Here is a 21,405-nt window from a genome sequence, read left to right on the forward strand (position 1 = left end):
GCTGCTTGTGGGAGCCAGGCCATGCCTCTCTTGCCTCTGCACTTCCTATCAGTCTTTATGTGGTCTCTACTTTACGTCCTTGGTTATAAGGGTTTTCTCTAGCTAGTTTTTAGTTGGTTGTTCAGGATGGTTTTTCTATATTTTAATTGTAATTACAGTTTGGTCCTGGGAGAATGTCAGTGTAGCCTCCACTTAATCCGCCACCATCTTGGAATTCCAGATGCTCAGAGTTTTGCTGCGATCTTGCCCCAAAGGCTTTGGTGGAAAAAGCAACTCTCCTTTCTTTCTAGTGCTGGAGTTGATAAAGCATCGGTGGAAGTATAGATCTGCCTGGTAGGTGTCTAGGAGACTGTACCTTTTACTAGATGTTATTAACAGCGATGGAACTTTGGTCTTTTCAGGCGACCTAGAAACTCATAGCTCCGGGATCTAAATGTTACCAGCAGCTTCCCATTTTCCTCTTGGACTCTAGGACCAACCAGACCTCATAGAGCTATCAAAGGAGTTCGAGCTTTGCTTATAGAATAAGATTCTCCCTGAAAAAACAGGAGTTTGTGTATGTAAGGGTTTTGATTCTGCTTCCTGAATCATGTTTTTCATCTAAATTATCCTAACTCACACCCCAAAATGATAGAGAAGAGGGTTGAGCAGAGACCACTCAATGAGTAGGAAGCCTACCTCGTAGTTCATGAGCTATAGGGTATGGGGACTCCCATCCTGGAGCATGACAGAAGACTGGTCCCTAAACTTTGGAGGGTGTCCAAATCATCCCAGAAGTGCAGTGAAAAAGCACAGGCATAGGCCCTGTCCTGCCTCAACAGCTCACCAATATTTGAGAACTACTGCATTGTTAGTAATGGGTATTTGGTCAACATATAGACAGCCTGGCTTTTCTGAACTTTATATTCAGAGAGGAATGCATGTGGAAGGGCAAGGTAGATTTTATCTCAATTTGATAAAGGAAGCTTTCAGGATAATCACAGAGTGCAATCCAATACTATTTAGAGAATTAACATGACAGGAAGCAGCACTTCAAGACTGGCACTGAATTGAGAGTAATAAATAATAGAGGAGTATTCTCGATCCTGAAGTGACCTTGACAGGTCTTTTGTGGTCTCTGATTATAGGCTTACTGATTTTTTTTTAAGTGATGGTGGGGGGTGGGTAGGTCTGGCTGGTTCCTTCTTCAAATACCAGGCTTCTCTGATGATTTTCCCACCTGCAGCGGCAGACCGTTTTGTTGACTGGTGAGCTTGGGCTGGTTTGGGTGTACCATAGGGTGTGTGAAGGGAGGTCACAGAAGATGAAGATGAACCCCAGGACCTCAAATGACAGGCCTTGGTAATTGCAGGCCCTGAACAGGTGAGTAACATGATTATAGCTACGTGCTGAGGAAGGTGAAGTTCTTTCCCTTCCAGCATCTACCCTGTCTCACATTTTCTTCATAGCTCAGCTCCTGAAATAATTGACTGTACTCCTGTCTGTTTCCTTAACTCACATTCAATCCTCATATATCACACTCACCATTCCACCCAACTGCCAGATGCCTAAGCCATTTCTTTGTTGGCTTTCACCTTGTCCAGCTTGTCCTGGCTTCTTTGGCCTATCCTTCCTCCACTCACGTGTCATCTGGGCTCCCAGTCCTCAGTCCTTGGCCAGCTTCACCTGACAATCCTCTGCTCTGCCAGTGCCCCTGTCACGCCGCGAGTTTCTCCAACTTCAAAAGATTTGGGGCTCACATTTCACACCATGGGTTCATAATGGGCAGTTGGTGTGCTAAACCAACTCTGCTCTCATCTCCCTTTCTACTCTCATTTTCCCTTTTTATCTGCTTCTGAAGCTAATTTCTTCTTATTCTGTGAACCTTCAATACTTTCTGGTACAAGAGTGGCATTAAGCAACACATGCGTACTGGTAGCTCCTGAATCTGTGCCTACGGCTTGGTCTCTTGCGAGGGCTGCACTGTCCACCACTATAGCCTCTAGTCCCATGTGGCTACCGAAATGTGAATTCACTACATTAGGTAAACTTCAGTTCCTCAGCTGTACTAGCCACATTTCAAATACACATCAGGTGCATGGCTAGTAGCTACCATGGCCATCATGGATCTCTAGAACATTTCCCTCATCATAGAAAGTTCTATTGGATAGAGGCCATATTTCAAACTGCCTTATACTTTCATTTGAGTGTGTGCTACATACACTTCAAACCAAGCATTTTGCAAGCAGGCCTTATTATCTTTCTCCCAAACTTCCTTTTTCTTTCACAAGCTCCGTGCCCCCATCTTTCCAGCCACCTAAATCAGAAGTCTCAGCCAGCTCCCAACTCTTCCCTCTCCTTCTTCTTCAGTGTCCCATCTGCCAGGTCCATCCAGGCTGCCTCTTTCGCATCTCTCTCCTCTCCTTTCCCCTCCAGCCCATCCTCTTCTTTAAGCTCCGAACCTTGCTGTCTCTCACCTGGACTGTGTCTGTGGCATCCGAGCTGAGCTCCCTGCTCTAGGTCTCCTAGAGCTTGTCTGCTATTCACACTGTGTCCCCAGTGACTATTCACACATAGTATCATTGTCATGCTCCCATTCCTTAATAAGCCAGTAACTCCCTTGCCCACAGGATCCATCCAAACCCATCACCAGGCCTTCAAGGCTGGGCAGGACCTGGCCACCACCTGCCCCTCCTCCTCCAGCATTCTAGACACTGGTGTGCAGAGTCCCTGATAGGCCCTCACCATGTGATTCCACACCTCTGCTTTCCCTCTGCTGCACATGGACTCATGCTCCTCACCAGACACACCTTTTCTCCAGACTCAGGTCAAGCCTAGCTTCCTGTCTGCAGCCTTTCTGGCCTTGCCCCTAGGAGAGAACTGATATCTCTTCCTCTTCCCCCTTCCTGAGCCCAGCTGTTCGGCTAACACAGCTTTGTCTGTTCACTGGCCTGCTTCCCCCTAGTAAGCATCTTGAAAGGCTGGGATACAGTCCTTGGATCACTGGCGCTGGCACTCAGTACATGTACAAAGAAGGCAGAGAAGGAGATAGAGACCCATCTAAGACACCATTGCAGTTTCGGGCTAAGAGAAGGCAAAGGCTAGCGCAGTGTGGTGAAGGTAAACCTGAAAAAGGGAGGGTGAGTTCATGTCAAGTGGGCCAGCTCCAGTCTGCAGACTTGCACAACCTAACAAAACTGGCCAATTCAGAGTTGATGCTGAGGGTTGAGTCTCTATGGACTTAGGAGAATGGTATACCCAATAACCGATAAAGGAAGGACAGAAGCAATTGATTTTAGAGGGTAAAAACTATCTATTTGACTTTAGACACACTAAGTTGAAAGTGCCTGCAAAATGTTCAGCTGATTGAAAATGGAGTTGACGCCTGGTGCCTAACTAAAAATGAGAGTAATATATTTGACCCAAAACCAGTTTTCCTCTCTCTTGCCAGAATGTGAAGCTTTGCCTAGCACCACATGGGAGGTGAGAAAATACCAGACAATCTGGGTATGAAACACAGTGGATATCACTTACAATAAGGTCATCCCACATCTGTTTTGAGCTTAGAGCCAATGCCACAGACATGCAGTTGCCAAGAAAAAATAAAGGTCCTTGAGTCAAACTGTGGAAAGCCAATTATTGTCACAAACTGGTGAGGGAAATGCCATCAGGGATGAGACTATTCAGAACAGCAGGGCTGACAAGAATCCAGATAGCTGGGGCTGAGGAAGAAGAGCAAAAGCTGATCCAGAGCCCACTAGCAGTGACATCAGGGCTCTCTTGGAAGCACACAGAGCAGGGCATAGCCCCTGGGCTTGTGGGTGGGCTAAGATGTAAATCAGGACTCTTGGAGTTGGGACAAGAAAGCCTGGAGCCCAGGTCTACCCTGAGGAAGGCACTGACAGAAACCAGTAAGCCAGAGATCTTACTATGATTCCAGAATGGGGCCGGTAAGTCACGTCAAGAAGCTAAAATAGCTGTTAGGTGCCCACACAGAAAGACATTCAAGTTAGCCCCCATGAGCAAGGTCACAATGTCCACATAAGAGGTCCTTTTGCCACTCAGAATCACGCCTCACTGGCTGAGCCTCTAGGTCAGTGATGGCGAACCTTTTGAGCTCGGCATGCCAGCATTTTGAAAAACCCTAACTTAACTCTGGTGCCGTGTCACATATAGAAATTTTTTGATATTTGCAACCATAGTAAAACAAAGATTTATATTTTTGATATTTATTTTATATATTTAAATGCCATTTAACAAAGAAAAATCAACCAAAAAAATGAGTTTGCGTGTCACCCCTGACACGCGTGTCATAGGTTCGCCATCACTGCTGTAGGTGGTTGGCTGTTGGGGCAGGTGAAGCCCCAGCAATGTGGGGTGGTGGGCATCGCGGCAGCCAAGGCAGGAGGGAGAGCCTCATAAACACAGGGCTGGGGAGAGGTCCTCACAGGAGAGACCTTTAAGGATATCTGTACCTACAATATATGTCGAGGCTGAGGAAAAGTCTTGACATTTAGGAGATGAACTGACATTTGGGAGGGAAATTTGATATGGGGAGACCTAAGCCAGCTTGGAAGAGGTGAGAGGGGAGAGGATGAACCGTCAGCTGGATGTTAAGAGGCTGTGAGTGGAAGGCAAGGGAGATTTGTTTGGGACACCTGAGACCTGAACGTTTTCCCAGGCCATGGAAAGGTACATGTAGAAGGGTCAAATGATGGAAGGACACAGGAGAGTGGCGGGAGCATGGTGTGGGAGAGTGTGTGATTAATAGCACAAGTGGTAGCATTTATAGTCCTTTTGAAATTTCTGAGCAACAGTGAAATAGAGGGCAAAAGCTCAGATTAGGTGGCCCCAGGCTTCTCTGTAAAGTGGTTGGTGATGCAATCAACAAAGGAGGATATTGAAGACTGAGACAAGGTAGAGGTTTGGACTGTTTCCACAGGGATCAGGGGTAGGGATGGGGCCAAAAGGCTGGAGTGTTAGATGAGGCCCAGGGACAGATGACCAGTCAGCCTTATTGGGGCCTTACTCTAACAGTGTTGGCAGCCCAGGAGGGCACAAGGGGTCCTGGGAACTACCTGAGCCTGGAGTTGGGCAGCAGAGTGGGCTCCATGCTATCCCGGAAGTGCTCAGGAGGGGATCGAAGGCTTGGGGCACAGAGAAGAGGGAGCAGATACAAGTGACTACACAGGTCAGGAGAGAAGGCAATGAAGGACGGGATGAGAGCAGATCACACAAGACAAAGTGTAACATGTTAATGGTTAGGCTTTTTAAACTGAAGACTTTTAAGCACATAAGGAAGAGAGAATAGTGAAACCTACATACTTATCCACAGATTGAACAACTCAAGGCTGAGCACATGTTGGGGATGTGGTGTAAGTGTGAAAGGGTGGGACAGGAGGTGGTGAAGTGCTGGAGCTTGCGAGTTGTTCAGTGAAGACCCTCACCAATGGCTGGTGATGGGGATAAGGATGCATCTGCTGAAGGATAACTGTGGTGCACAGTTTTCTGATCCTTTCTACCTGGTGAGGAAGAGGGGCAGTTTTGGAATAGGTGACAGGAACAAGCACGGAGAGGGTGACAGAACTGTACACAGGTCTGGTGAACTCTGTAGGGAGCTAAGTAGTGATGACAAGGGCAATGGGGTGCAGGCCACCTGCAGAAGAGGGGCTGGAGAAAGGACCAAATCCGTGTTCACTCCAGTTCTTTAAGCAGGAAGAGAAAGGATGTGCAGCCTTGGAGAGGACATTGAGTGACTTGGTTTCACACAGGCGAAGCCAGTTCTGGGGGAAGCAGATTGTGGTTAATGGAGGGAATTTTGTCTGTAATAGGGAGGGACAGGCAGGGGCTAATGGGCCTGTGGGGAGAAATTTCTGTTGTGGGTGATTATGGAGACTTAGGGGTCCAGAGGATATGTTATTTACTCTGTGTGTGTGCACTGGGCACCTCTGAAGTCCTCATGGTAAAATGGAAGGAACAGAGTGGCTTTTCAGATCCTAAAGAGAAAGGTAAAGCAACTGGGCATTTATTCACACACAGCAGATCCTTTGTGTATTAGCTTGTCTGGGACAGTCACAACTGGCTCCTTAAAAGAAATGAGAACTGAAACAGTGCTCTGCTTAACCTCTGGATAAATCTTGTTCTCCACACATCTACTTGTGATAATCCTATGTTGGACGTACTTAGCCTTTTACTGGGGAACCTAAGAACTGGAGGTTGTTGTGTATTTTTCCTGATTCATCCCCCTAATGCTCTTCTCCAGAGATTTCCAGAATATCTGTTGTTAATTCCAGTTGTTGTAGCAATGCTTCTGGGCAGTACAACCTCTGCTAATGTAGAATATGTTTATCAGACACTTTTACAGTCTTAGGCTAAATGATGTCTTTAAGTATTTATTTACCTTTTAAAAATGTCTCTTTTGTGACACATAGGCTAACTGTCTCCACGATTCCTGAAGCCAACCATTAGGATAGAAGAATCTTCTTTATAATCTTCATCTTTTTATAACAGTATAATAGCATCCAGTAAGTCAGTGACACATGCTTCCAAATAAAGGTAATTTCTGAAAAACACAGTTTTATAGATGCTCTTAGAAGGACATTAAGAGTTGGAGAGAGGATTCATTTTAAATTGGAAGACAAACCAGCATTTGGGAACCAACCCAGAGCCAGGCATTGTGCTAAGTGCTTCCCATGCATTATCTCATTTCATTCTCACAGTGGTGTCATGGAGCCAATGATATAGCTGTTTCCATTTTGTAAATGGGCATCAGAGAGGTTCAGTCACTTTGCAAGGAAGGGTCGCACGGTGAGTGGCACAGTCAGAATGCAATCTTGGTCTTGCCCATATGTCACATTGCCAGTCAGGAGCACACTGCAAGGTGAGTATGATTACTCACGTTTTTTCAAAGGTAAGGAAAGTGACACGCATGTGAGCAAGAAGAACACTAGAAACGTAAAAACAAGCGCTTAGATGTTACAGAATTTCCCCCTCACTGCCTAGAGCTTTCATCACATCACCAACTCTGCATCTGTGGATAAAAGGCATGTCCAAATGCCATTTAATTTTATACAGCAAAGAATAAAAGCTAAGACAGATTTTTAAAGATTTCCAAAATAAATGAAAAATAGATATTTTAATTTCTATATTAAATGTCAAGTTTCTTTGGAGCATTTCTTCCATTTGCTGCTTCAGAAGTCATATGCCAATTAAAACCCAAAGTGAACTTTGGAACCCATAGTCACTGCTTTCAAATTGTTGATTGGCACATTTGTGGCCATTGAGACACTTAGTTTTTTCTAGGTTAAGTCAGTATTAAATACTTATTTTGCTTAGTTTTTAAAGAATTGTCATTAAATAAGAATGAGCTCTAGCCAATGGTACTAAGTGGTTAGAGCATCAGCCTGTGCACCAAAGGTTCATGGGTTCAATTCCTAGTCAAGGACACGTACCTGGGTTGCAGATTTGATCCTTGGCCTCTGTGGAGGCACGATGGGAGGCAGCCAATTGATGTGTCTCTCTCACATTGATGTTTCTCTCTCTCTCTCTTTGTCTCTGACTCCCTCCCTCCCTCTCTCCCTTCCACTCTTTCCAAAAAGCAATGGGAAAAATATCCTCAGGTGAGGATTAAAAAAAAAATGATGGGGCTATAGTCATTTGTAGATTGACTGGGGAACATCTGTGTCTTCATTACAATATGTTCACAATACCATTACTCTTTATAACAGACTGTGGAGTCAGCCTTCGTTAATTTTTTTTTTTTGTAAGTATGTGGGCTGGAGTGTCTTCCTGGGAAGGATGAGTCATTTTCTTAAGTGGATACTAATTCAGGTGCACTTGTCTGTGACTGTATCATGCATTACACTCCTGTCAGCACACGGTTCTTTGACAGTTTGCCTTTTGAGCATGTCCCTGTCTTCTAACAACACTTATGTTCTCAAAAGGCTGGAGAGAGAGGAACAGGAAAAAAAGGAAGAGGAGGAAAGACTTCACCTAGAAGAGGAAGCCCGTAAGCAGGAAGAGGAAAAGAAGCAGCAGGAAGAGGAAAAGAAGCGGCAGGAAGAGGAAATGAAGCGGCAGGAAGAGGAAAAGAAAAGACTAGAGGAAGAGGAGGCCAAGAGGAAGGCCAAAGAGGAGCAACTGTTGAAAGAAGAACAAGAAAAGGAAAAACAAGAAAAAGAAAAGCAAGAAAAAGCCATGATTGAAAAGCAGGTACTTATGAGTCTTCATATAGACTTTGCCTTAAGGGCTTTAGTTAACATTAGGTAAAATTAGTTAAATTTGAATGACTCATAATATTTACTTGAAGTATTTTCTTAAACCAACTGGGCTGGTTATTAAATATGAGTTACTTTGTCCTGGCCAGCATGTTCAGTGGTTAGAGCATGGCCTGCACATTGGAGGGTTGAAGTGTCTCAGGTTTGATTCCCAGTCAGGGGCATGTACTTGGGTTGCAGGTCCAATCCCCACCCCCAGTCAGGGCATGTGTAGGAGTCAACCAATCGATATGTCTATCACATTGATGTTTCTCTCTCTCTCTCTCTCTCTCTCTCTCTCTCTCTCTCTCTCTCTCTCTCCCTCTCTCCCTCTCTCCTCCCTTCCACTCTCTCTAAAATCAATGGAAAAAATATCCTTGGGAGAGGATTAAAATATATGCACATATGAGTTAATTTGGGCAATAAAAGTGAAGTTGGTAATGTTTTCTGTATGTCAGTTTGGGTTCCCTCAAAGATAGACCCTGGATGAGAATATGGGTGCTAGTAATTGACTCAGGAGAAGATCCCAGGAAGCTGGTACCCGGGGAGTGAGAGGAAAGCCAATGTAAGCACATTGATGAGTGGAATACTGTGGGAAACTGGAACTCACTGCCTTTGGGACTATCTAAGAAACTGTGGAACATGCCTTAGAATTGTCCCTCTGAGGGGTGAGGAAATGGGGTTATCTACCAACTTCTGCCTCTCATGGCTGAAAGTTAATCCTTTGGGAATTAGCTTCCCAAAACTCCTGGCCACATATATACTTCATGGCCAGAGGCTGCCATCAGACATGGAAAGACCTTGGCTACATATGGGAAATGTCTGCATTTGACTTGTATGGTGGACCAAGGATAGATGAGTGAGGTCTAGCCAGCCTGCTGTGTCATAGAACTGGCTGTGTAAATCCACATTGAATGTTGGAGCAGCACCACTTTGGGGTAGAGATGAGTCAAGGAACATATGCAAACCCCAGGGAATTACTATAGTGTTTTCTTAACTTAGTAAAGCCTATGCCTTGGTTTACCTGTTCCTATCAGAAGGAAGCAGCAGAAGCAAAGGCCCAGGAGGCAGCTAAACAGATGCGTCTAGAAAGAGAACAAATCATGCTGCAGATTGAACAGGAGCGACTGGAGAGGAAGAAGGTAAGAGCTAAGGGATTTGGAGGACTGAGCAGGACTAGGAAGCAAATTCAGTACTCTCGCTGTTGGTGGGTAGAGTGATCTTAGAATTCTCAAATTAGGTCAGGTTCATTGATAGTGTTGTTCAGATCTGCTACATCTTAGTTTTCTGTCATCTTGTTCCATCATTTACTGAGAGAGGAGTGTTAAAAGCTCCATCTGTGGTTATGGATTTGTCCATTTCTCCTTACAGTTTTATCAACTTTTGTCTTATATGTTTTGAAGCTTTGCTGTTAGGTGAATATATAGTTCAAATTATTTAATTTTCCTATTGAGTTGACACCTTTATCATTAGAAAAATCCTTCTTTATCGCCAGTAATACTTGTCTTAAAATCTACTTCGTTAGTCTATTTGTGATTAGTATTTGCATAGTAAATGTTTTTCCGTCCTTTTTCTTGGAACCTATATATGTCCTTATCAGTGTAAACAGCATATAGTCAGGACTTGTTATTTTAATCCAGTTTGACAGTCTTTGCCTTTAAATTGAAGTATTTGATCTATTTATATTTAATGCATTCACAGAGAATATTGTGTTTAAGGAGGCTGATTATAAAGGTCCATTCTTATGGTGTCCTAGTACCAGTCTGGGCTTTGTGTTGCTGTAGGCCTGGGAGCCGGGAGACCAATCTGTGGTCTCCCCTCCCGATTTGCATCTCAGCCTCACTTTCTCTAGGGCGGTCCTCTTGAATAGCAAGTAGTGATTTATTGAATTTTAGGTAACCTAAGGAGAGGAAGGAGAAAGATGGGATGTAAATGAAAGCAACATTCTAGATAGTTACTAGTTTACTTTCAAACATTTGACCTTGTCAATAGGGCAAAGGTGTACATCTTCAAAACCAATGGGAAACCTTTCTATACTCATTATCCTCTGCTGACGTTTCTCTTTCATGAGTTTTCTGAGAAATGTGAAATTGCATATAGTCCCAGATAATTTTATGTGGTTTTGGTCTTATATTTCTCTTACCTGGTTCTTTTTGGTTCCCAGAGAATAGATGAAATCATGAAGAGAACAAGAAGGAGTGACGTGTCTCCGGAAGTGAAGGTAGGCATTCAGAATACCATTGTGATAGTCCATGTGCTGAGTGGCAGAATACATTCAGAGGGATCGTGGATCTCGGAGAGGAGCAGCCAGACAAAATGGACCCTTCCTGCCTTGTTCCTGGCCTGGATTAAGGAGACTGCAGGTGCCCGTAAAGAGGAGTCTCAGAGACGGGGTGGTAATTAAAAATTTCCTCAGAGAAATGGGGGTGGGGATGCAGGGAGAGACACAGTAGTCATGAATAAAAAAAGAGAATGGTGACATATGAGTAAGGGAAACACAGCTGATTTGTAATAAGCTCAGAAGATCAAAAGAACTACCATGGAGCAGGCAGATGGCTCAGCGTGGTTCCAAATACCCTCCAATGCTTTTTAAAGCATTTGTCTTTCTATGTGAAGTCAGCCTTCCCTCTGTTTTCAGAAAGAAGACCTGAAAATAGAGCTCCAGCCTGCTGTGTGTATGGAAAATAAGCTAGAACCAGTTGTCCCAAACAAAATAGGTGAGTGTGAGGTCTGGTACTTGGGTTTCTCCTTTCAGCAGGTGAGGGCTAGACGCATTTCCTGCAGGGGACAAGTGCCCGGGGGTCCTAAGAGCGTGATTACTGGACGGGGGCTGCATACTTTCCCTTCCCGTTGGAATCTCCATCTCCAGCACAGGTCTGCCAGGTCCATTGGGAAAGCACTGGGTTCCTCAGTTACTCTAATAGTAGTGGAGCAGGAGCCAGCAGTCTGCTGGCCATACTGCTTTCCAGGAGTTTAACTGCTGGGCAGGTTCTATTAAGAACTGACCACTGCTTTGTGGTGGTGTCTCCTGCCTTCCACACTTCTGGGTAATCCAGCTCATTTTTAGCATGTTAGGTGAATATATAATTCAAATGACTTAATTTTCCTACTGAGTTGACACCTTTATCATTAGCAATGTCCTTCTTCTTGCCCAGCCAACATGGCTCAGTGGTTGAGCATTAACCTATGACTGGGTTGTTGGCTCAATTCCCAGTGTGGGGCGTACAGGAGGCAGCTGATCAATGATTCTCTTTCATCATTGATGTTTCTATCTCTCTCCCTCTTCCTTCCTTTCTGAAATCAATAAAACACATTTTTTTTAAAAAAGAAATGTCCTTCTTTATCTCTAGTAATACTTGTCCTAAAGTCCGCTTCATCAGTCTATTTATGATTAGCATTTGCATAGTAAATCTTTTTCTGTCCTTTTACTTTAAACCTATGTGTGTCCTTGTAAGTGTAAACAGCATATATTCAGGACTTGTTATTTTAATCCAGTTTGACAGTTTTTGCCTTTAAATTGAGTGTTTTGGATATTTTATGATTAACAGAACGACTTTGTGTTCTCAATCAGAAATCAATGGATTGAGCACCTGCCAGGAAGTTAACAGTGTGGGGCGTGCTGCCCCAGCAACTTTCCCCCGAGACAGTTGCTCCAGTGGGCTTAAACCAGTTGAGGCACTTGTTCATCTGGATGCCCTGGACGGGAAATCAAACAGTCTGGATGACTCAACTGAAGAAGTTCAGTCAATGGATGTGAGGTAAGTTGATTTCTGTTGCATTTGAGCCTCATCTCTTCTCCAAACACCTCCCCAGCCTCATAGTTGATTTCTTTATTTTTACACACCCAGCTCACTGCAGGTAGGTTCGGTTGCCATTCAGGAAAGCTCTCAGTGGTACATTAGTGTCTTGGGTCAGGCTCCTTAGAAGCAGAGCCTGGGGTGAGGGGGTCTAGGGCCTGCGATTTATCAGAGTTCTCAGGAGAAAGTGGACAGAGCAGGGAACAGGATGGAGCAGGGGAAATCATTAGGCACGGGAGCCCTGGAGGATGAATTTCTATCAGAGCATGGTCTGAATGAAATACGGAGGCAGCCTACACGCCACTGATCCATCAGTCATTGGCTGTGGGCTGCGTAGGGCAGGGGGATGCTGGTATAATGTCTATGGGCATGAGGCTCCCATCAGCTGAAGGCAGTTTTCCTGAAAACGGGTGGCAGCTCTGAATCCTTAGCAGCAAGCTCTCTGCAGCTGAGGGATGAGTGCGCCTGCAGGTAAAGGGGCACCCACAGGGCCCACAGTGTCTAGTGCCTCATGTTTAAGTGAACCTGTCATTGGAGACTTGATAATGGAACTAGTTTGCTTTCAGATTCTAAAAACTTAAGTATGTTTGTGGATGACACAACCTGGCAAATTAACCCCAGACAGAGAGGAGACCGCCCTTTGCATGGGGGTGGGCAGAGGCACTTAGAACGGAAAGCCCTGGGCAGTCAGCCTTCCCTCTGTCTGGGAGTGCGTGGGGTTCTCTGAGTCAGGGGGGACCCACAGTGTCGTATAAAAGCTCTACTGGAGCTTGCCCTGCCCCTTGGCTGTGAATTCCCAGCTTGGTCTGAGGGAGAGGAGGGCATGAGGTCGAGGTCTTTCCCAGGGCACACCGACTGTAACTACCCCAGCTCTGGCACGCAGGCCTGAGCCGGATATGTGAAAACCCAGGGTCTGGCAGCCCCATCACCAGAAGAGCAAGTCCTATGCAAACTGATAGCAGGGCCTCCTCGGCTTTTGCCGCCATCTCCCCATCTCCTGTCACCACTGGCCACCAGCAGCCACCATCGTAGCAGGCTGCCCCCAGGGAAAACAGCTGAGGCAACTTAAAGGTTAACATAACATTCTCACTCCACCCCACCCCCTACCCTTATGCTGAACCTGATTCTTCTTTTTTTTTTTTATTCTAAACCTCACCCAAGGGTATTTTTCCATTGACTTTTAGAGAGAATGGAAGAGAGAGGGAAAGACAGAGAGAAATAGCAATGTGAGAGAAACACATCGATTGGTTGCCTCCCGCACAAGCCTGCTCCGACCAGGGCCAAGGAGAAGCCTGCAACCGAGGTAGGTGCCCTTGATCGGAATCGAACGCGGGACCCTTTGGTCCGCAGGCCGACACTTGATCCACTGAGCCAAACCGGCTAGGCAGTGGTTGGCAAACTGTGGCTCGCGAGCCACATGCGGCTCTTTGGCCCCTTGAGTGTGGCTCTTCCACAAAATACCATGTGCGGGCACACATGTACAGTGCGATTGAAACTTCGTGGCCCATGCGCAGAAGCTGGTATTTTGTGGAAGAGCCACACTTAAGGGGCCAAAGAGCTGCATGTGGCTCGTGAGCCGCAGTTTGCCGACCACTGGGCTAGGGCATGAACCCCCTTAGTCTTCATGTCTCTGGGTGGGGGAAGAGGGCAAGACATGGCATCAGCCAGGGTTCAAGAAAGGACAGGAGCTTTCTGTGCATACTGAGTCGTCCCTGTGGCTACCTCTGCTTTTGGAGAGAGCTTTCTGGAGGTTGTGCCCAAGGTTGGGGCATTCTCTCCTCCCCACTAGGCAGGAGCTGGATAAGTCAGGGGGTGGAGTGGAAGTCTCACTTTAGAGAAGGAGTGGGGAGAGGGAGAGATTCACTCTGCAGGTGCTGGGTTGGATGGTGGGGTCCTTGTTGAGATGGCCCCAACCTTCACTGAGCACTCACAGCAGGTGGCTCGCAGGAACGCCCCAAGCAGGAGAGTGTCCTGCTTGCTCGCAGGAACCCTGGCAGGAGAAATGACTGTCCCATTTTACAGTGGAGGAAGCTCAGGCTGGGGAACAAAAAGCAGTTCGCCCAGGCTGCACTGCTAGAGAGAGGCAGCATCCCAAGCCCTGAGGCCAATTAGGTCCCTTCCTCAGCTCACTTTCAACTTCCAGCCTTTGCATTCTGTCAGGGTTTCCCATTTCCAAGGTTTGGGAAGTACTTGGCTTCTCTGCAGTAGAGGGCTGGTGCCTGCGCTTCCTATATCCTTCCTTCCTGTACACGGTGTGAGCTTGACCTTCACAGCCCTGCTCAGTCCCCTTCCCTTGTTTTCATCCACAGGGCCTTGTGTCTGTCAGTGACTCAGATTTGAGCTAACTTTTTTTTTTTTTTACAATGTGTTACATACAAGCTCTGGCTCTAAATCCACCTTCTCTAGAAAAGAAGAGTAGTATAACAAAATATTAGAATTAATAGTTCTATCTGTCTATCTGTCTGTCTCTCTCCCTCTCCTTCTCCTTCTCTCCTCCTCTCTCTGCCCATCCCCCTCCCCCCCTTAGTCCTGTTTCAAAAGAAGAGCTTATCTCCATCCCAGAATTTTCACCAGTGAGTGAAATGATTCCTGGGATGTCTCTGGACCAAAATGGAACTGGTAATGCCCGAGCTCTTCAAGATCTCTTAGATTTCACCGGCCCCCCCATGTTCCCCAAGAGATCCAGTGAAAATCTCAGCCTGGATGACTGTAACAAAAACCTGATCGAAGGATTTAACAGTCCCAGCCAAGAAAGTACTCTGAACACCTTCTGTTGACAAATACAGCATCTCTTTAATGAAAGGTACAGTCTTTTGATGATAGTCTACATCTATAACTCTCCAACTGGGGTTGTGAAGGTAGGATAAATGTCACTCAGCCTCCTGGGTGGTCAGTTTTATTTATTTATTTTTAAATACTTTATTGATTTCAGAGAGGAAGGGAGAGGGAGAGAGAGATAGAAACATCAATGATGAGAGAGAATCATTGATGGGCTGCCTCCTGCATGCCCCACACTGGGGATCGAGCCTGCAACGTGGGCATGTTCCCTGACTGGGAATCGAACTGTGACCTCCTCCTGGTTCATAGGTTGACACTCACCTACTGAGCCATGCCAGCTGGGCCGGGATGGTCAGTTTTATTTGAAAAATGCAAACATGAATATGAATATATGGTATATACTGCAGCACACACAATAATTGAAGTGGATTTCAAGTAAATCCTTCATATGGGAGCCTTCAGCACCACACCTGCCTTGCCCAGCTCTGCTGTTTGGAGTCTGTGGATGGGGTGTATGTGTTGAAAAGCACTGCCTACAAGTTTGACCTAACATCTGTCTCAAGTAGGACCTTATTTAGAAGAGAGAATGCTCTCATAGTGGTGCGAGGTAGTGTTAATAAAATGAACTTCTCCCCTAGTTTTACTCAGCAACATCTCATGTTCTAGCTAGAATCATTCTTATACATTGATGTTGGGCCAAATGATTGCCTGTTCGGTTGACCCGTTCTGGAGTCTTCCAAAGCAAACATTTGTTCCTGGAGTATACCTGAGGGAGTAGGGGTTTGAGGCGGGGGACTGAAGCTTGTGCCCTGAAGTTTTTGTTCCCCACTTTTGGCCTTTTTACTTGCCAAAGTTCTTCTAGAATCTTTTATTGTTTAAGTTATATCTATGGGTCCCAAACCCCTCTGTATTTGTGTGCATTTAGTTATACACACCTCACATTGGATTTACTTCAGTTTGAGGCTCATTTGTTGTTCAGTGATTAGAATTTATTTATAAATTAATCCTAAATTTGGAAATTAGAACTTATTAGGTTTTTTATAACTTAATAATGCCAAATTCCTCCCGCTGTACACTCCTTTTATATATTTTTATAGTCTCAACATTCTCTCAGTCACTTTTTTCCCTGCTGCTCCACTCCTATAACAGAACTTTGATGCCTGATATGACTTAGTCCAATCTTTCTCTTTCTCAAGTGAGGAAACAGATTGGGGAGGCCACATGGATGAGGTCATGGTATTTCTTATACTTCTTTCTGTCTGACCTCAGCTATTGGCTGTACACAGCACATTTTAGAGTTCCCTTCTCTTGGCTCCTGGGAAAGCAGTTGTGGTCCCTTCACATGTGGGAGGGAATGTATGACAGATAATTTTTAAAATAAAGAATATCCCTGGTTTGGAAGAGCAGCTGCCTTCTTGAACACTTCAAAAACAAAAACCATACCTAAGGATTCTATTTCCCTGACATACGGCTTAATATTTAATAGAAGTTTTCTTTTGTTGTTAGCATACCTCGAACCCTTCAGTTCACTGACCTCACTATTCAGTAAGGACCAGAAAAATCCACAAAACCTAGACTCCCCTAGTCTAGTTCCTGCATTTCTAACTAAAAGAAGTGCAAACTCCCTGTCCAAAAAGAAAAAAAAATACCTGGGCTAAATAATTGCATTCCTATTGCTTGTGTACATTTTTCATATAGTCCAGTTCTCAAGTTCTTTCCAACCAGAGGTGGTACCTGCAGGGTTGGGGGGGGGCATTTGGAAATGTGTTGCTTTTTTTTTTAATATATTTTATTGATTTTTTACAGAGAGGAAGGGAGAGAGATAGAGAGTTAGGAACATCCATGAGAGAGAAACATCGATCAGCCGCCTCCCGCACATCTCCCACTGGGGATATGCCCGCAACCCAGGTACATGCCCTTGACCGGAATCGAACCTGGGACCTTTCAGTCCGCAGGCCGACGCTCTATCCAGTGAGCCAAACCGGTTTTGGCAGCTTTTTAAAATATATATATTTTATTGATTTTTTACAGAGAGGAAGGGAAAGGTATAGAGAGTTAGAAACATCAATGAGAGAGAAACATCTATTAGCTGCCTCCTGCACACAGCCTACTGGGGATGTGCCCGCAGCCAAGGTACATGCCCTTGACCGGAATCGAACCTGGGACCCTTCAGTCCGCAGGCTGACGCTCTATCCACTGAGCCAAACCAGGTTGGGCTGTTGGGGTTTTTTTGTTGTCACAATGGCTGGTGGCAGCTCTGGCATCTGGAAAGCAAAGCTTGGGACTTTGAACATCCTGCAGGTTTTCAGACAATCCACACAAAGAAAACTCAGCCCACCCAAAAGAACAGTCCTACTCAAAATGCTGCAGCACTTCTGCCGAGAGATGCCGTGTGAGCCACGGAAAAGAAACTCACCAGGCAGGCAGAACATCTCACAGTGTGGGAGCATTTAGGGAGAGGGCATAGAGCAGGGGTGGGCAAACTTTTTGACTCGAGGGCCACAATGGGTTCTTAAACTGGACCGGAGGGCCGGAACAAAAGCATGGATGGAGTGTTTGTGTGAACTAATATAAATTCAAAGTAAACATCATTACATAAAAGGGTACGGTCTTTTTTTTTTTTTTTTTTTTTTTTTTTAGTTTTATTCATTTCAAACGGGCCGGATCTGGCCCGCAGGCCGTAGTTTGCCCACGGCTGGCATAGAGGCTGCAAATTGCAAATACTCAGTCTCTTCATCGGTCTCACTGAGGTCTGTTTGTGAATTGACACAGGTGGTGTTTAGAGAAACCGTGAAGCCGCTGGCCGTGAGATCCAAGCTGCCAGCCCTTGGAAGGAGCTCCTGTCGTCCCTAACCACTGGATTCCAAATCATTAAATCAAGATGTAATTGTATTCCTAGTTAGTATATCAAACACTGGCCACTCTTGGTAGAAACCTTGCGAAGTTGGCCTTGTCGGGCTTTAGCGACATTTCATGTTACGGTTCTATTTATGAGCTTCGGCTGCTGATAAAGTGCTTACTATACTATTTACTCTATTATCATAGTGATCATCCGAAACCAATGAGTCATTCCAGCTGGGAAGTTCACCTTGTAACCATTCTTATTCCCAAAGTTGGAGCACATAAACATTTAGATGATTCCTGTATATATTCTAGACATTTACCCAGACTCTACTTAAACATATACTGATCGTGGGCTGCATATCTCCCATCTGTGTTTAAAAGAAGAAATTCCAGAGGGTTTTCCCCTCTCTCTGAGGTTTCTTTGTTGGAAGTTACTATCAAGAAGCTGTTTTATTATTAAGCTTAGTCACCTGCCAAATGCATTGTGCCAGATTACTCCTTGAGAAGCTAATGGAATAACTTGTTGAGTAAGGAATCCATTATACAGTGGAATGATTGCCGTTTTCTGATGTATATTCCTATAGACATGAGCAGCTGAATCTAGCGAGGACCTTTTCATGTTGCACCTTAAAATCTCCAAGCTGTAGACACTCCAAACCATCAAGTGGCTTTTAAACTGAGTGAATCCTGTGTCTCATGCACTGGTGGTTGGTTTTGACGTTGTTGCTATTGGGGCTTTTGTTTCTTTGTTTGCTCCTGTGTTTGCTCAATTCTAATAAAACCAGGCACAAGTGAAAATGACAATGCTCCGAAATGAAGGGGCCCTGAACGAGACTCTGTGTGTCACTATAACGGACTTTAACATAGAACATCTGAACAGAGAATAGATGACGCTAGAATGTATACTCCTCGTGTTTTATGCCCTATAATGTGTTTTCTTAATTTAATTTCTTGTGGTGAAATGTGACTTTCAGATTAAAATGACATTTCCTTCTTTGAAACCCTTTTTTTGAATTGTACAATAAGAGCTTAGAAAGATCCATACTTCTGACCGAGGTTTGCAACCAGGAAATACAAACAGTGTCAATAGTAATCTTGTTTATGTGCTTTCAAAACCAGCTGCAGTTTAAGACTTTATTAGTTATGGGAACTGTGTATGTTTGTGTATGTGTAAAAACTAAAATAAAATATATGCCTCCACTAATGCAGTGCCATTGGTCTTGATAACTATTGGGGAAAATCCATTTTATGATAAGCACAGAAAATGATAGCATAGTGTGTCTTTCAAAAAATGCCTCACCCTCTTTCTTACAACTTTACTTTGCCAAAAGTCTGTTTTGTTGTGATCTGTTGTCCTTCACAGTGTCATTATAACTGGGGTGATGCCTCATTTGCATGATGTGGACATTGTCTTTAATGTGAAATACATTTTCACTGAAGAGTTTGATAGCATGCTAATATTTTGTTTATTTCTGTAGGCTCAATGAAGAAATATGCTGAAAGAAAACCAGTTTTTCTTTTTAAGTCCATGTGGAAAACACACACAAAAATCTTGTGTGGTTGTCCTTACCCTGTCAAACTCATTAAAATTCCTCTATTGTGAGTTCCAAGTTAAGCCAACTGTGGAAATAAGCTTAAGTGATGAGCTGCCCTAGGACATGATGAACTTCTAAGTACAGTAAAGTTGCTGTACTTTCAGACCAATGATGGGAGGGATTTCCAGCTAGTTAAGATGAAGTTAACCTTAGTGTAACCTACAAAAACATTCCACATAGCTATCTGGTGTCTAAACAAAATTATAATGGAATGGTGAGTGACCCTTATTTTCCAGTAAGCTGAAACCCAGACCAGCTTTTTTGTATCTAATTCATGGCTTGCCTACAGCCTGGGAGAGAGCACCAGCCAGGACCAGGAGCCAGGGAGGCAGCACAGGAATGGAGATGTTGGAATCCACATGGTAACTTCTGGGCTCCAATCTTGAAAGCTGGGGCTCAGTCAAATGCAGACTTCCTAGCTCTGCTGACAAAGGCTTTGGCAAGGGCACAGGAGTGGACATCCTAACTCTTTCCATATGCTGGCCTTTGACAGTGGCATTACAAATAGCTTCTGTCATCATGAGCTCTGGCCAGAGGGTCACAGTGGAGGCCAGTCACTCCTAAGAGCAATATCTATTTTGTGAACATTTTAAATTTTTCTCAGTATGTACAGTTTTCTTATTAGCATATGTTTCTTTAAACTAAATTTAGAAAGCAAATGTAAGGAACTAATTTGTTTCTAGAGGTATCCCATTGGGACACAACACAGGGTTACCTCTAGCCCCACTCTTCAGCCTCCTTCAGAAAGCACAATTATATAAAACTAGGGGCCCGGTGCACGAAATTCGTGCACTGGGTGTGTGTGTGGCGGGGGGGGGGGGGGGGAGTGTCCCTCAGCCCAGCCTGCCCCTCTCACATACTGGGAGCCCTCAGGCGTTGACCCCGATCACCCTCCAATCGCAGGATCGGCCCCTTGCCCAGGCCTGACGCCTCCGTCAGGCCTGGGCAGGGGACCCTCATTTCCCCCCATCACTGGTTCTGCCCCCAGCCCAGGCCTGATGCCTCTGGCCCAGGCGTCAGGCCTGGGCAGGGGACCCCCAGACCCCTCCAATTGCTGGCTCTGCCCCTTGCCCAGGCCTGATGCCTCAGCCAGAGGCATAGACCCCCATCACCCTCCGATCGCCTGATCGGCCCCTTGCCCAGGCCTGATGCCTCCGCCAGAGGTGTCAGGCTTGGACAGGGAACCCCCATCTCCCCCCGATCACTGGCTCTGACCCCCGCCCAGGCCTGAGGCCTCTGGCCCAGGAATCATGCCTGGGCAGGGGACCCCCATCTCCCTCTGATCACTTGCTCCACCCCCCGCCCAAGCCTGACGCCTCTGACCCAGGCTTCAGGCCTGGGCAAGGGGACCATCATATCCCCCCAATCCCCAGCTCCGCCCTCCACCCAGGCCTGATGCCTCTGGCCCAGGCATCAGGCCTGGGCAGGGGACCCCCAGCCCCCCGCCCAGGCATGATGCCTCAGCCAGATGAGTTGACCCTCATCACCCTCCGATCACCAATCACCAGATCGGCCCCTTGACCAGGCCTGAGGCCTCTGGCAGCGGTGTCAGGCCTGGGCAGGGGACCCCCAGCTCCCCGTGGTTGCAGGCTCCGCCCCTGCCCAGGTTTAAGGCCTCTGGCCGAGGCATTAGGCCTGGGCAGGGGACTCCCAGCTCCCCGCGATCTCCCACTCTGCTCCTGCCCAAGCCTAACACCTCTGGCCGAGGCATTAGGCCTGGGCAGGGGACCCCCCAGCTCCCCGTGGTTGCAGGCTCTGCCCCTGCCCAGGCCTAACGCCTCTGGCCTAGGCGTCCGGCCCGGGCAGCGAGGACCCGCAGCGGCAGTGGCCCCACAATCGTGGGCTCCACTTTAGGCCCAGGCAAGAGACCCCTAGCTCCCGGGACTGCCAGCTTTGACCGTGCCCAGCTCCCATCGCTGGCTCCACCCCTACTTCCTGCTATCACTGGCCAGGGCGGCAAAGGCGCCTGATTCTCCGATCATGGCTTGGGGGCAGTGCAAAGGCGTCCCTGGGGCCGCCTTTGCCCTGCCCCCCAGCTCTTAGCTCCCCCCCTGGGTTTCCGATCACTGTCAGTGGCAGGGGGCTTCTTCCTGCTTTCCCTTTCACCTCCCTGCATTGTGCCTACATATGCAAATTAACCGCCATCTTTGTTGGCAG

At 46.1% G+C, this 21,405-nt stretch overlaps 1 protein-coding gene and 1 long non-coding RNA gene across 4 annotated transcripts in view; both read left to right on the forward strand.

Moving 5' to 3' along the window:
• The window catches only part of MAP7D2 (MAP7 domain containing 2), a 110,771-nt gene extending 91,914 nt beyond the window's left edge, over window positions 1-18,857 (forward strand). For all 3 annotated transcript variants that reach the window (XM_059680481.1, XM_059680480.1, XM_059680482.1), the window contains 7 exons: window positions 7,923-8,190; window positions 9,272-9,376; window positions 10,399-10,455; window positions 10,873-10,951; window positions 11,806-11,992; window positions 14,559-14,834; window positions 17,582-18,857. In XM_059680481.1, coding sequence (XP_059536464.1) covers window positions 7,923-8,190; window positions 9,272-9,376; window positions 10,399-10,455; window positions 10,873-10,951; window positions 11,806-11,992; window positions 14,559-14,808 — 946 coding nt within the window. In that variant the 3' untranslated portion in view covers window positions 14,809-14,834; window positions 17,582-18,857. The remainder of the gene's footprint in view (window positions 1-7,922; window positions 8,191-9,271; window positions 9,377-10,398; window positions 10,456-10,872; window positions 10,952-11,805; window positions 11,993-14,558; window positions 14,835-17,581) is intronic.
• Window positions 1,276-6,441, forward strand: LOC132223808 (uncharacterized). The gene is made up of 3 exons (XR_009450525.1): window positions 1,276-1,362; window positions 3,431-3,462; window positions 6,411-6,441. It is a non-coding gene; the product is annotated as an uncharacterized LOC132223808 (long non-coding RNA).
• Window positions 18,858-21,405: the final 2,548 nt, after the last annotated feature.

This window comes from Myotis daubentonii, chromosome X (genome assembly GCF_963259705.1).
Source record: "Myotis daubentonii chromosome X, mMyoDau2.1, whole genome shotgun sequence".
In the NCBI taxonomy this organism is placed as follows: Eukaryota; Metazoa; Chordata; class Mammalia; order Chiroptera; family Vespertilionidae; genus Myotis; species Myotis daubentonii.